This window comes from Polistes fuscatus, unplaced genomic scaffold (genome assembly GCF_010416935.1).
Source record: "Polistes fuscatus isolate 324 unplaced genomic scaffold, CU_Pfus_HIC Scaffold13, whole genome shotgun sequence".
NCBI lineage: Eukaryota > Metazoa > Arthropoda > Insecta > Hymenoptera > Vespidae > Polistes > Polistes fuscatus.
In genome coordinates, this window is record NW_025113031.1 from 3,012,602 (window position 1) to 3,028,113 (window position 15,512).

General features: G+C 26.9%; 3 protein-coding genes across 5 annotated transcripts; 2 read left to right on the forward strand and 1 right to left on the reverse strand.

The window, feature by feature from the left end:
• Nucleotides 1-51: 51 nt before the first annotated feature.
• LOC122514006 (transmembrane protein 267) lies at nt 52-1,409 on the reverse strand. 2 transcript variants are annotated; one of them, XM_043630585.1, is made up of 3 exons: nt 951-1,409; nt 695-869; nt 52-332 (listed from the first exon to the last, which is right to left on the reverse strand). In XM_043630585.1, exons 1-3 carry the CDS (start codon nt 1,239-1,241, stop codon nt 313-315), a joined length of 486 nt encoding a protein of 161 aa, XP_043486520.1. In that variant the 5' UTR covers nt 1,242-1,409; the 3' UTR covers nt 52-312. The 2 variants fall into 2 exon arrangements, with proteins under 2 accessions (XP_043486520.1, XP_043486519.1); XM_043630584.1 differs by lacking the exon at nt 52-332 and having other exon boundaries at nt 386-869.
• An 87-nt stretch (nt 1,410-1,496) lies between these two features.
• On the forward strand, nt 1,497-8,552 carry LOC122514004. Of its 2 annotated transcripts, XM_043630583.1 has the most exons (15): nt 1,497-2,697; nt 2,789-2,942; nt 3,459-4,138; nt 4,198-4,374; nt 4,442-4,806; nt 4,891-5,160; nt 5,245-5,601; nt 5,701-5,944; nt 6,022-6,233; nt 6,310-6,448; nt 6,536-6,789; nt 6,858-7,023; nt 7,111-7,286; nt 7,403-7,462; nt 8,038-8,121. In XM_043630583.1, exons 1-14 carry the CDS (start codon nt 2,182-2,184, stop codon nt 7,419-7,421), a joined length of 3,729 nt encoding a protein of 1,242 aa, XP_043486518.1. In that variant the 5' UTR covers nt 1,497-2,181; the 3' UTR covers nt 7,422-7,462; nt 8,038-8,121. The 2 variants fall into 2 exon arrangements, with proteins under 2 accessions (XP_043486518.1, XP_043486517.1); XM_043630582.1 differs by lacking the exon at nt 7,403-7,462 and having other exon boundaries at nt 8,038-8,552.
• Nucleotides 8,553-11,111: 2,559 nt separating this feature from the next.
• On the forward strand, nt 11,112-12,252 carry LOC122514008 (U3 small nucleolar ribonucleoprotein protein IMP3). Its single transcript, XM_043630588.1, has 4 exons — nt 11,112-11,510; nt 11,610-11,924; nt 12,017-12,089; nt 12,168-12,252. Exons 1-4 carry the CDS (start codon nt 11,374-11,376, stop codon nt 12,189-12,191), a joined length of 549 nt encoding a protein of 182 aa, XP_043486523.1. The 5' UTR covers nt 11,112-11,373; the 3' UTR covers nt 12,192-12,252.
• The last annotated feature ends 3,260 nt before the right edge of the window (nt 12,253-15,512 follow it).

Genomic DNA, 15,512 nt, shown 5'->3' on the forward strand with positions numbered 1-15,512 from the left:
GTAGCTGCAATATTTGTCTACATGCTCATACTTTCCTCCTACTTATTTTTCTTCTTACACCCTCTTACGTTTCTATTTGTTACTACTTAATTTAGTAAACCTGCCTTCTTCTCAATCTTCCCACGCGAATCACTTCTTCTCTTTAGTTAGTTACTTTCATTGGAAACTGTTATGTTATTTTCGAATTTCCCTTGTTATCAAACATATTTCTTGAAGTATATTTCAGGAGTATGTAAACAACGTGAGTTTAATATTGTGTTTCAATGAGGTCATCCATATCTTTCCTATGTTATTTTTTGTTAGATTCGCTTGTTAGATTATAAATATTGTATCTAAGAAATAGGAATTATGTCGTTGATAGAATTACATTTGCGCTTGACATTTAATTTATATAATAAGATAATTAAGTTTTTATTTGATGTTGCATATTGAAATTGTATGTAGTTGTTTCTATAAATTCATTTTAATGTATATCATTATTAATAAAATGATTCTTATTATTATCTGCGTCTATGTAGTTTAAATTTATGCTATTTTTATACAATATTAATGATCATTCTGTTTTCCCTGATATTTGGTATTAATATATAAAACTGCATTAGCCAATATAAGATATAAGGTAATGCCATACTTATACTTATGTATATAAAATACGGTATAGGCTGCGTAGAACCAAACGGACAAAACCACAAACCTCTTCTTGTGCCATCACGAATATGATGACTTAAGAAACTTGCAGAAATAATCCATGCGGACTCATTCAACGACGGAGAGTTGAAAATTATTGAACTCAAAATTAAAATGACCCATAATAAAATAGGAATGGTAGTACAATGTAGGAATGGTCTTTTGTTTAAGCTTATAACATCCTAAAAGAAATGACAAGAGTTAGAACATTGATATATTTTGTGGTATTACCGATAAGATAAATATCATTGAATAATACTTACGCTCAACTTCCAACTGCGCGCAATTAGAAAATGATCAACATCAATGAAAGAAGATAAAGCGAATGAGAATATTATACTACAGGAATTTTGTGCAAGTGACTTCTTTGATAAAACTAAAATTAATATCCATACTAAACCACCAACAATAGCGTGAGTCAAATTGTCTAATATTGCACGTGCTAATGCATTTTCAACATATTTCAAACACATGTCACCAAAAAACGAACTTATACCTATTAAACTTGTTAACGCTATTTTCAATATTAAATGCCATTTGCTATATACTACCATGTTAAATATAATAACATTATTCACAAATGTCTCTATCCTATTTATAACCTATCAAAAGTGACATGGTGAATCATATAACCTAACAAAACACTTATGTCAAATAAATTATTACGAGGAATTAGCTAATAAGTTTTCTTTTTATTGTTTTATCATTTTTTTTTGTATAGAATAAACTGACAACCATGATAAAACAAAAAGAAAATATCTTCGTAAGAAAAATATCAAAGAAACTTAATGAGACATAGAATTTACCTTTTATTTTATTCCAATCGCAGGAACTTTAATCGCACTATGTTTCCACTTATGTTTGCGGGAAAGAGAACACAAAATGAAATGAATACATTTGATATATAATTATAATATTACTTTAATTCGTTAAAACTAATTTATATTACTTTTGTCTGTTTAAACGTGTTCCTTTTAACATATTATTTTCGTCGTGTATAAGTATATAAATGCATAATATAATGCATCGTTTGATTGTCATTTGTTTGAAATTTGTATCATGGCGACGTGAAGTTGGTAATAAGTGAATTGCTGCATGCGCATAGTAATTGTATGTTACCGACTGCAGAAAATAAGCGACATATGTATTTGAATACGAAACGATTTCTAGTGATTCTTATTTAAGCCGTTGGTCAAGCGTGTCCAGTGCGTAAAAAGCAAGCAGAAGATATTCACCGAATGTTAAAAGCCGTGCCGATGTGTCAGAAAAATTTCATGATCGCGTTACTATATTCATATAATTGTATATAGCACTCTCTCGTGCATGACGTTTTATCGCGAGATGGTTCCTACGTCAAGTGGTGAGGTATAATTATAGGAGAACGGTGTTTTATCAAACCTTATTGTAATGGTATATAATAAAATATATCATTGCAAGGAATACTATATTTCTATTTACGGATGTTTATAATTGGCATGTTTCACGGCTGTGAAAATGGAAGTGGAGAGCACAGCCAAACAGAACGACGTTCAACAACGTTTAACAGATGATTCCGGAAAAGTAACTACTGAAGAAAATAGAAAGGAGAAGATAAATATTGATAATACAGATAAAGAATCCTCATCTTATTTTATATCAACTGAAAATGTAGATGATAAATTATCTGACGTGGAAACTTGTAAATCATATACTAACAATTCCACGTTTAGTGAACAAACATTGCAAAAGAATCTCACGTTAGATGATAATTCAGATATGAAAAATATTAACAAGGAACGTTCAGGAAATTTTTCATCTTTAGATAATAAAGACTACGATGATGAATGTAAGACTGATCCAATGGAAAAAAAGGTAGAAGATGATGATGCGAGTAACACCGCTCAAACACCTCAACCACCATTAGTATTTACAATTGATTTTGGTAACAACAAAGAAGTTGATAAAGTCAAATATCAAAATCTATTTGAGAGGTACAATGCAAGGCACAGGCGCAATCTTTCAACGTCTAAGGTGAATACTATTTTAGCATGTTGTTACGTTCTAATGAATGCAAGTGAATAATGATGATTGTATATCGAGTTATATTATTATTCATTTTTAGGTAGAAGTAGGCGGAAAGAAGGGAAGCGCATTAATGTCTCCCAATTTGGTACAAAAACAAAAAATTCCTAGTACGCATTCTGAGGGTTATTTTAGCAGTGAAGATGATACCAAACGCAAAACTGATTCTCTGACGGAAAAGTTAAAACAACTAAGTAATTTTTTTCATTCTCTTTTCTTGTTTTTTTGTACTTTACAATTAATTCACTTAACTTCTATTTGATGAATACATTATTACCTCGCTTCAGATATCATTGAATATCTTTGTAGATAAAATCTGAATAAACAGAAATAAATTATCACACCTACATCTTAACATTTTACATCATAGTTTTAAAAGATCTATTTTTATTGATTGCATTTCTATAGTTAGTTATATATTTCTATTACATACGCATGTAAGAATACTTTTATAAATTTCGATTGGTATATCACATTTGAAGTCCATATTTGTGAAGCATGAGTCATGATGAAATCATCTTTACCTGTCTTTTTAATATTCTTCACAAGTATATTCAATATGTCTTGAGTAATGCATGCCTATGAACGTATTAACGGCTTCAAAGTCATATTTGTGAATACTAAAAGATATCAATTTTTGTAAGTTAATACAATATACAATTAATTAAATAATATAATTAACATTTATATATATTTTTTTTATTTTACAGGTACAAAGTGCATTCATAGAACGCATTCTCTCTCTAAAAAATCTGATATCGATTTCAAATTACATGATGGAAAAAATAAGCAAGAGTTAATGACAAGATCTTGCGACGATCAAACGAGAGATCCGAAATTAGCACGGCAAAATCTTTCGTTGGAACTTGATTACGGGTCAAAGTCAAATATTAAAGTATTTTGGACATCTCAGAAATCAGCAACTATCAATGATTTAAGTCATGTCGAAGCGTGCAATTACGATGATGATTCGAATGAAAAGTCATATACAAAAAATATAGAATACATTGCCAGTGATAATACATACGATGATGAAAATTATTATAAAACATCAATGAATAGCTATTCTCAAAAAGCATCAAATATTAATTATAGCTTAAACGATTATAATTTAGAAAACCCAAATCCAACTGATAGCAATTTATCCAGTAGCGTTAGTTGTACGATGGATTTAAATATTAGCAATGTAGAAGAAGATACGAATATAGATGTTTTTAATGTGAGTAACGTTGATGCTGGTTCGGATGGAGCAGTAAGCGAAGCTGGAACGTACACCATTCATAAAGATTATACGGATGAAGAAAAAGCTAGGATGGATATTGATAAAGTTTTCAGTGTTGGGGTATTAACGGAAGAAGAAAACAATGAATCTTATGTTCATAGTTTCCAGGTATATAATTAAACAAATTTATATAAAAAAACATATTCTAACGAGAATTATTTCTATAGATGAGTATTTCACGGGATAACAATACATGGATATCCGAATGGGCTACTCAAGTTGCAGAACATAATTCTTTGCCTCCAGCAATTGGTGGTCCTACTGGTCGTACTCCTCCCTTAAGTCCATCGAAAATACCATCTCCAATCCATTCTAAGAGTCCAAGAATGGCACGTTATCGACATGTACGTATTTACAAATGTAAATAGAAAATGATTAGAAATATATACTTTTCGTTTTTAATTTATATAGGAACCAAGCGATAACAGTATGGATCCAGAATCATATTTACGAATAAAGGAAAGAATAGATTTAATATCGAACCAACAATTATTAATTGATTCGGGTGGTGAATCTGATGAGGACACAAGCAATAGTTATAATACACCACCACACAGTTCTCAACGTACGCCAGTACATAATTCTTTAGGAAGGCGTAGTAGTTTGTCTGAATCTTTATTCAGAAGAATTAATACCAGTGATAATCGAAGAAGTGTTCGTAAATATTATAACTCAGATAAATCAAAGACTGAAGAAGTTGGTACAGAGCTATTAAAGAGTCCGTCCCGAACTTTAGCATCACTTTACTTGGGAAGGAGAAGTAGTTCCTTGGACAGGTAATTTAAATAATTAATTATTAAAATATCAATTTATTAATCTTTTTTTCTAAATAAAGTAAAAATATTTATATATTATTACAGAAAAGATTATACTTCTGATACTACAGAATCAAACACGTCCAGAAAAAATAGTATGAAATATTCTACCAAGGATGACTCCAAACATACAAACAGTCCTGTTTTAAATCGCCTAAGGCCATCTACACCAAAATTAACAAACAGTCCTATTGTATCTCGTAAAACGTCATCGATGAAAATTATTAATTCGCCTATGCTGGAGAGAGCTAAACATTTGACAAAATCTACACCACAAGCAAAAAATATAGGATATTTTACTTGTGTTGAAAATAGGTATTAATAATAATTACATATAATTACGTATTTATATTTAATTTTTACGGATGTTGTATAATCTATGATATATATTTTTTTTAGTCCATATATGTTAAGAAAATCAAATAGTGCTACAAATTATCACGAACGAAGTTCTATTCTTAATAAAGAAATTTCTATAAGTTCTGGGATACCAAGAAATTGTCTTGAATTGCAACGACAATTAAATATACAAAGATCATCAAGTAACGCTAGTATTGGAAATTTAAAATCTCAGGCTATAGTGTCTCGACATAGTAGCTTCAATAGTAGCGACGTTGATAGAATTTCTGCTAGAAATAGATTTCTTGTTGCTTCTGATAGTAGCAGCGAAACTGGAGAACAGCAATCAAAATCTCCTATAAACCCTATTTCTTCTGGGATTAAATTAAATAGAGCATTTAGCATAAGACGAGCAAGGTATTGAAAAAATAATACATTTTGTATAATATATATATATATACATTAAATAAAAATATCATTATGTACAATTTAATAATGTAATTATAATATTTATAGATTAAATTGTGAATCTGATACAACACCAAATACTACACCAGAAGAAAGACGTAGGAAAGCTCAGACCGATGTTAAGATTACATCAATAAATAAACAACAAAATTATCAACGTGGAAGAACAAGTAGTGTTGGTGCTTTCAGTAAAGATGCATTAAAAACATCAGAACCTTCCAAATCTAGAACACCATCTATCTCCAGAAACGATGCTGGTAGAGTAAGCATAAGAGCTCCTAAAAGTTCTTACGTAAGTTTTGTCAAAGTTAAGATATAGAATCTAAAAATAAATATAAAAATGTAAAATATTGCTATTATTATCTACAGCATGGTCCTATCGGACAAAGAAATGCACAGAAACCTAACAAGGAAACTAAAAATTCTGGTAGAAGTAATTCAACGCTTACATCTAAAGAAGTAGAATTTCAAAATTGGAAAAGAAGAAAAAGTTATGATCCGATGAAAGCAGCTGCAGAAGGAAGAAAAAAGCTTGTTGATGGTTCGAAAAAACATCATAGTACTGAAGATAGTTCTGGAAAGTAAGTGCTTATTTCAAAAGTCAATGTATACAACCAAATTTATACAGATAAGTATTAAAATAAATTTCTTTTTTAGTCATGACAATTCTGTATTACGCTCAGCTAGTTTTCATGGAACTGGTGGTACTCTTTCACTGGCAAACGAGTGGTCTGATAATGAATTAAATTATTCACAAGATGAAAATCAAGAACCTACTCCATCTAGCTTGCAATTGGTATATAATTATATTTTCAAGCATTTAAAAAAACATCTATTATAATCTTTGTAATTCAATACACATCATTTCTTTGAATTTGTACAGGGTAGTGATAGTGATCTAGAAACCTCATCATATTTACAAACAACTCAAAATGTTGTCTCAGCAATGTCTGCACGTATGGTAGTATATCATCCCTCGTTAGCAGATTCTGACAATGAAAGCGATGAAGATACTAGTCAAAGTTTACATCAGAGTATATCAAAAGTAACACGTCAACCTAGTGACACAGAAACTAGTGATGAACAACATGTTACCCAACCTCCAATTTCTAATACTAAATATAATAGAGCATTTAGGTAAATATATAATATCATTTTTGTATATTATTGAAAATTGTATCAATATGCATTAATGTTATGTGTAGTTTACGTAGGGCAAGGCTAGAACCACAACCATCAAAAACAATAAATTCAAGTATAACTAAGCCTAAAGTTGCACAGGAAACACGTGCAAAGATAGAACCTAACACTAGTATAAATAGAACTGATTCAGGACGTTTTAGCATGCGAGCTAGTAGAGTCTCAAGTGCTGTAAGTTTGAATTACAAACATTTATATATGTTTAATTATCATTATAATATATATATAAATGTAATAACAATAAAACATATATTTTAGGGCCTTAAAGGTAAGCCAAAGGAAACAAAGAAACCAGTAACACCAAATGCAAGAGAAGTAGAAATGCAAAATTGGAAACGTCGTAAGAGTTATGATCCCATGAAAGCAGCAATGGAAGGACGAAAAAAAGCTAGTTTATCAAAGAAATCTACTACTAATGCAAATCTCTCACCAAGGTAGATAATTTGAAATATTTCTTTTTATATATACGTATAAGGAAATAAATAACAAAAGAAACATTCATTTCATTGTCTTATTAATCATATAAGTAATCATTTCACTATGTTGGTAGGACTGATAGCGATCGATAATGTAAAGATACACATAGAGATCTCTTCGATGCAAGCAAGTGGTACGATTAAAAACTTGTTGGAATTTTATGAGCTTATAGATTTTTTCTAGAGATGCTATGATTATTTCTATCACAGATGATTTTTATTAACATATGACAATTCTCTTGAAAAAATCAATAAGTTATAATTCTGCTTCCTGATTCTGCTCGTTGTTTACATTCGTTACATCCAGGAATCAAAAAGTGTTCGTTATACAAATTATCTGAGAAGAATACGTTAATAGAATGTTATTTAGTCACTATCGATTCCTGGTCTATTTAATAAGCACTAGTTTTTTTCATAACACACTTATCTTATATATATTGCGTATGTATAAAGTATAATATTTTGCTATTATGATACAAAATTGTTTCTTTGACAAACTAAATTAATATGAAAATTAATATTTTTTATATTTAATAATTTGATTTTTAATTTATCTTCTTTTTCTTCCAGTTTCATATTAAACTTTGTTTTGCATTTGCCAGTGGTATTAAAAAGACATTTTGTGTTTTAAGCAGTATGAATATTGAAAGCTTCAATTCTTGTTTTACATATGGAATGATAAATTTACTTATTGTATATTATTTTTTAGCCATGTAGCTAGATCGCAAAGTTTCCATGGTTCAGTGGGTCTAGGCAATGAAGACTGGAGCGATGAAGAATTAGCTATATCAGCAGATGAAGCTCCTCTTTACTAAATCCCTAGCAACTGTCTCTCTAGGATTAAAATGAGCAACTACTGTATCGAAAGTAAGATAAAAAATCAATTTTTATAGACCTTGATGTACATAACTAAAATAACAGGAGCTACTTTGCAAGAAGTTTTATGCACTCGTAATCAGTTTCCGAAAAAAGAAACAAAAGAAAAAAAAAAGAAAATATATAAGCTGTAGTCAAACATTTTATATATTAAAAATTTGTATAGCCTGCAATATATGATATAGAGAGATCTTTAGCTTCATTCAATTATTTAAACTTTTTAAACTTTTTATTAATGTAAGCACTGTAAGAGCATATTTTTGGTTTCATTTATGTTAGGAAAGATTAAATGAATATTACGCAAAGCATATGTAGTATTTAAAACTTTGGTGCTTATCGTTAGAATCTCAATAATAATTATTAAACTAATTTATAAAATTTGTTTATATCTATGGTTGAATTTATTATATTATATTATAAATAATTTATAATTTTCGGTATTTATGTAATAATGTTAGAGAATAATGAATATATAATACTCTGTAAGCTAGAGACAACAAATTTTATAAAAAAATCTTTCACGACAAAATGTGTGCTCTCTATGTTATTGTATTACAGACTTTTGTTTTTTTTTTGTTGTTGTTTAATAATTACTTATTCACTTATCGATATAATAATTGTAAAGCGGTGTAATCAAATTGGTTATTTCATGTGAAATTATATATCATGAAAAAGAAATTTAAAATGTTTGTTCTCTCGCTTTTCTTATTTAAATACAATTTTGCTTTCATAAATAATTACGAGTGCAATTAAAGTACATAAGTCGCTTAAAACTATAACTATGTGATGAGTTAGTAATGATTAAAGAAAAAAAAAAAGAAAAGAATTTTTGTTTTGATAAAATGAATTATTTTTTTATTTAATAAAATGAATGTGATTATTATATGCTTTACGGTAATACAATAAGTATTATGTACTTTACTATCAATCAAATTAATTTACATGCTTCTTTCCATCTAAGCTATGTAAATAATAGTAAACCGATTGATCCTAAATTGATCCTAAAAATTAAACATGTTTATATATAGTATGTTGAATGTTACGATGATCTAAGGATACATAATTATAATGTTAGATTATAAGCTATTCATTAAATATTTAATACCATTTCAAATGTCACTACATCTTCCAAGATCAATTTTTTCATTGTTGTTCAAAAAATTCTATTACATATTTGTTGCGCCTCTATTGCTCTATTATAAATTTAATAATCATTTTGTCCCCCCCCCCTCGGACAAATACATTTTATTGTCTAAAAGCAAATAGAAAAGAATTATTACTGTATACTAAAAATTCCTTAAAATATTATAAATTAATCAAAAATTATTCCGACTCGAATAAGTTACATTTTAATGTTTATTGCACAATTTTATAAATATCCACAACAAATTTCTTCCTCTTATCTATCATACGTATATTATTGGGAATATATTGCAATGATAAGAGTAAGAAGAAAGTAATATATATAAATCTTCTCTGTAATAGTAATCTCCCCCTAAAAGACAAATAATTACAATTGTATCTTTTCCAAGTTTGTTTTTTCTGTTTTTTTACTATTATTATTTTCTTTTTAATAGCTCTAATATATACAAATAAAAATTGTAATTGGTTATGATTAAATTTGATTTATTACAACTTAAAAAAAAAAGAAAAAAAGGTGCTAATTAAAAGAAAAATTGATTGCAACAGTCATCAAACAAAAGGCTATATAATAATTATAGTCGATAAAATTTAACATGAAATCATTATTGTTAAAATATTGATTTATCTATTCATACTATTTATAAAATGAAATCTTCTAAAAGTTGTACTGATCTATTAAGAAAAAAATTAGCTTATTTTTTACTTGTGATATGAATTGTACTCTCTATATACTTTACATGGTACATTACACATAAACAATTATGTTATGAACAAATTATTATAATATGTAAGCTCTTATATATTATATGATAGTATATACATATATATATATATAGGTTTTTATTTTTTAATTCCATATCGATATCAACATGTTCTTCCCTGCAAATGCAAATGGGCTTCCAATGAGAAGATCATTGTATAACTAAAAAATATTTTGTTCATGCCTACAAAACTTAAATAAGGATAATGTTTTCATTAACTACGTCCTATAAGATTACTTTAACTATCGCTTAAGTATATATTTACTAGTGCTTTTTTGATTTACAAGTACCAAAGTATGCTGCAATTAGAATATTTAATAAAACATATTTAATATTATTTATATTAATCTATAGTAATTTATATTTAACAATTAATGAGTTACATTAAGTCTCAACTGCGTTAAGATGTAAGTAATATGATTGAAATTTGTATTTCTATATATATACCGTAATGAATGAAAATGAATATTATATCATCAATAAACCCTCCATTTACATAATATTAACATACATGAAATTAATTAATTCTACATTATCTATTTGATTAACCCTTATACATTTGCATGCAATGACAAACAATATATTTTTATATACGCAGTGTCTAATATGCGTTCAGTTTTATAGTTAAAATAATTTTATAAACAAATATAGATTAGTTCTTATTCTTATGTTTGTTTTCTGTAATATGTAGGAATATAATAATATATTAAATAATAATGTATGTTACAAACATTATAACCTAACAATATAAGAATTATGAAATTATTGGTTATTATTCTTAACCTATAAATAAAGAACTAAAAAGAAGATATTTTTTTAGAAATTTCAAATATTACGTTATTAATAAAATTAAAACTATTTATATAATTAAAATACGTTTAATGACATTACTTCTATTTGCTTATGTGCTTTTTCCCTAACGGCCGATGATGTCTTCACCACATATATAATAAAAATAATCTGAGGAAAACAAGATGCACTGTGACTTCCCTCGCTGAAATTGCACTTTGCACTTTATTATAATCCTACTATTTAAACACTTTCTTTTATGCAACTTGTGCATTAAAGATTGACGTCTTTTGTTTTGTGTCTACCTAAGGTTAAAGTCTCTAGGACGCACTGTTACTAGTCGAACTAATTTTCCCTATAAACTAAATTAATTTTTTATAACTTGGCAATCCTAGCTACACACGTGTTTCTAACCTCATTGATTGAGAAAAGTTTTGTGTACAAATATTCACGTTTTTATTAAGTTATAAACAAACATGGTGCGAAAATTAAAATATCACGAGAAAAAATTATTAAAGAAAGTTGATTTTATTTCCTGGGAAGCGGATAACAATTTACATGAAGTCAAAATTTTAAGACGTTTTAGAATTCAAAAAAGAAGTGATTATGCAAAGTATACAAATTTTGTATTCTATATAATATTTAATAAAATTTAACGTAAAATGTATATATTTAATATATGATTTTTAACATGAATATGTCCATTTTATAGATACAATAAATTAGCTCGTCAAATTCGAGAATTAGGAGAGAAAATTAAAGAGCTTGATGCTGATAATCCATTTCGCATAGAACAAAGTGCAATGTTATTAGAAAAATTATACATAATGGGTTTAATATCTACCAAATCTGACTTATCCCTTACGCAAAAAGTATGTGCAAGTTCATTTTGTAGAAGACGATTGCCAGTTATCATGGTTCGTAATAAAATGAGTGAAAATATAAGATTGGCAACGCAGTTGATCGAACAAGGGCATGTTAGAGTGGGAACAGAATTAGTAAAAGATCCAGCATTTTTAGTAACAAGGTAATGAACACAGTAAACACATTAATTTAAGATATTAATATTATACAAATTAGAAGATTATTAATAAAAAACTCACTGCGTTATGATTTTAGAAACCTTGAAGATTTTGTAACATGGGTCAATACATCTGCCATTAAAAAGCATATTATGGAATACAATGATGCTGTAAGTATTTCATTAAGCATTAATACATATTTTTGACTTATATAACATTATTAATAAATTTTATATTATTTGTTACAGAGAGATGACTACGATATGATGTAATGAATAAGCACATAAGATAAAACTGTTTTTATACCTTCAAATAAATAAGTTATTGTTTCTATTTCAATGAAATCATTTCTATATATATACCCTTCAATAAATAATATAATTACATCCTTTTCGGCAAATTATTTTTAATACGATATGGATTGTAAGTATACATGTCTCGATTATTTGTTTTCATTTCTGTAGAATTATTTGTTACAACAGGATTGCTCTCAGGAAATAAAAGCGGACTAGTACTTTTATCTACTTTTTTATTTATATTTAAATTAGTATCTTTATTTGTTTTATTGTTATTTGTTTTGTCTGGATTTAGAACTTTTGTTTCTGATATAGAATTGCAGAGATCTTGAAGATAGGAGCTAGATTAATTAATTATATAATATACATTAAAAAAGAAAGGATAAATATGTAATGCATAAATGACTATATCTCACCTAAGCATCGATAGATTTTGAGCTACATTTAATACTTTTTTACGTTGATTTAATATAGTACTTTTTAACGTGTTAAGTTGCACAATGTAGTCAGGTTCTTTGGCAAAATTAGTTTCACATTTTTTACTTGATGAAGAGTCAAAGCGCTTTGATAATTCAAGAAAATTCATTTGAACGCAATTACTTTGCATCTTTGATTTGTACAAACTTTTAAAATCTGTATATTTATTTTGTTCCTTTTGACAATATTTTTCATTAGCATATTTTGTAGTTTTACATTGTTTAGAGTTCATAAAACAACTTTGGTTAGAAGTAATATCATCATGCTTATTATTTGGAGTTTGTAATTTCTGTCTTTTCCAAGTATTCATCGGTAATTGTTCAATACCTTTTAATATTTTATCTTCTATAATTTTAGGTTTAGAATTAATCAAACGTTCTTTATAATTATTAAAACTATATATTTTAGTTAATTCTTTTATTAGACTTTTTTTATCTAATAATGTATGTCCTTCTTGTGATGTAATATTATTTTTCTCATTGGTATGTAATATTGGTAAAGGTAACTTATGCTTATAAGAAAAATATTGTGGATTCTTCAATTTATCATTATTTTTATTAATTATTTCTTCGTTCAAATTTGTCTTATATTCGTCTAATAATGAATTATGATCTTTGGATTTTTCGCTTAATGATTCGCATTCGTTTATTGAAGACGCGCTACCAACACTGTATATAGATTTTAAAACAAGTTTACAATCAGAACAAAAGTTGTTTGATATTTCTAAATTATTACAATAATTATTACTTTCCATTGTACAGACAAAATTATACGTTTTCAAATTGTACATACAACTGTATTTATCAAATACTTAAATTTGAATATAAATGTGGGGGAGGGAACAACACTATTTCCATCTAGTGTTAAATAAGAATAATTAAAAAAGAATATTTTGAATGCAAATGCAATATCAATCAATTTATAATTTACACATTGTATCATTTTAAAATTACATTAGAAATATGAAATAAATTGAAATTGAAATTATCATTTTTGTATTAAATGAAGTTGAATATTTATTGAAAATTATTAATGTTTTTTCCCATTACTGCTACAATGTACAAATTATAAAACATATATGATTAGATTAATTTCATTACAAATGATATTCGCATGTTTATGTGATTGTATTGAAAATATAGTAATTAGTCGACACTAAAGTTCTTGCATAATTATTATCATCATCGATGCTCATTGTTCTAAATAAAATGTACCCAATCAAATATATACCGTTGTACAAAATAAAATATTGAAATATTTTACACAAGTAGAATAGATATTCGTTATAATTAAAAGTATTATCTTTGACACAATCATTCCTTTCAATATATTTCATTGTAGGGATTTGTTAATGTCAAATAACAATCTGACAATATTTTAAGTTTTAAATAAAAAGTCTACATATATTCTTTTTTTTTTTGCATACTCTGTGCACACATATGCAACATAGATATTTATCAAAATAAATATTAATTATTTGGCCATATTGTTGAAACTAAGATTGCGTGCTTAATGCATAGCCACTGGCTTATTTCCTTACAATGATAATTAGTATTTATTATGATACAAATGTTATATGTTAACATTTCTTTTTACAGTAAAATCGGCAGTCATTGCTGGTCTCTATGACACTGCTACCGCACTGCAGATCATTGCTATGTCATAGAGAGTATTTTTAAATTTTCTTTTTCTATTCTTTCTTTTTTCTTCCATCTTTTTACTATTTTTTTTTTGTTTATGAATCATCCAAAATTCTTGAAAACACTCTATGACAATGGCAATAAGCTGAATGGGAGTTTGTGTCAGCTCAGGTCCCCAAGTATCCCCCCCTTTTCTTCTTCTTCTTCTTCTACTATTTACAAAATTCGCTCTCCACAATCTCTTCAAACACCGGCAATTGCATTTTGCACAAAATGTGTAGTTAATTTCATGATTAAGTTTCTTTCATTATTTTTAATATATCTTCTGAATTATATATTGCTGCATATCTTTTCATTTTAATAACGGTGTCAATCACGAAGAAAAAAATAAACATATGAAAATGACATGTTCTTCGTTTCATCGATTTGTTTTTTTCGAAAGTTAAAATTGTTCTCTTGCTTGAATGCTTCTTTGTAAATTTTTCTGATAGCATTTAATATTATTAGTAGACAAAAAAAAATTAAACAAATAAAAATAAAAGATAATATATTATTATTATTATTATTATTATCATTATTATTATTATTATAAAAATATATATATATATATATATATATGAATGTTATTATTATTGTTATATACCAATGTTTTGACATACTTCTTTATAATTGCTACAAAAATTGTACACTAATATTTACCATTTCATTGATTAATTGTGTCATTTATACACACACCTTTTTTATGGTGTGTAGATTTTGTTATATATACATATATATATACATATACATATACATATATATATATATATTGTAACAGTTAATCAAATTTTTCTCTTTTTATATGAATTTCTTTTCTGACCATAACTACTCTTTTTATATATATTTTTCTACATATCCTACCCTATCAATTAACTTCAGTGAGATACCAAGCACATTTGTTAGTTATATATAAATATGAAAAAGTATAATAACAAAATTGGAAAAACAGAAATGAATTGTTCCATTTTGCTATAGTACGTACACTTATCATTAGTATGGACATATGTATACAAATTTGTCTAAGAATGGACAATTATTTTTATGCGGTAATTATGATTTTTTCTGTTCATCAATAATTTTTGATAGATTTAAATATTATTTAAATCTTAACAAAACATATATAATATGCTAAATGCTAAGT

Bases quoted from the DNA above. Each gene is read 5' to 3' on its own strand.
- LOC122514006 (XM_043630584.1), bottom strand. From the start codon at position 1,241: ATGGTAGTATATAGCAAATGGCATTTAATATTGAAAATAGCGTTAACA. The intron at 870-950 runs GTAAGTATTATT...CATTTCTTTTAG, and splicing joins CGCGCAGTTGGAAGTTGAGC to GATGTTATAAGCTTAAACAA.
- LOC122514004 (XM_043630582.1), top strand. From the start codon at position 2,182: ATGGAAGTGGAGAGCACAGCCAAACAGAACGACGTTCAACAACGTTTA. The intron at 2,943-3,458 runs GTAATTTTTTTC...TTTATTTTACAG, and splicing joins GGAAAAGTTAAAACAACTAA to GTACAAAGTGCATTCATAGA. The intron at 5,945-6,021 runs GTAAGTTTTGTC...TATTATCTACAG, and splicing joins GAGCTCCTAAAAGTTCTTAC to CATGGTCCTATCGGACAAAG.
- LOC122514008 (XM_043630588.1), top strand. From the start codon at position 11,374: ATGGTGCGAAAATTAAAATATCACGAGAAAAAATTATTAAAGAAAGTT. The intron at 11,511-11,609 runs GTATACAAATTT...TCCATTTTATAG, and splicing joins AAAAGAAGTGATTATGCAAA to ATACAATAAATTAGCTCGTC. The intron at 11,925-12,016 runs GTAATGAACACA...TTATGATTTTAG, and splicing joins CCAGCATTTTTAGTAACAAG to AAACCTTGAAGATTTTGTAA.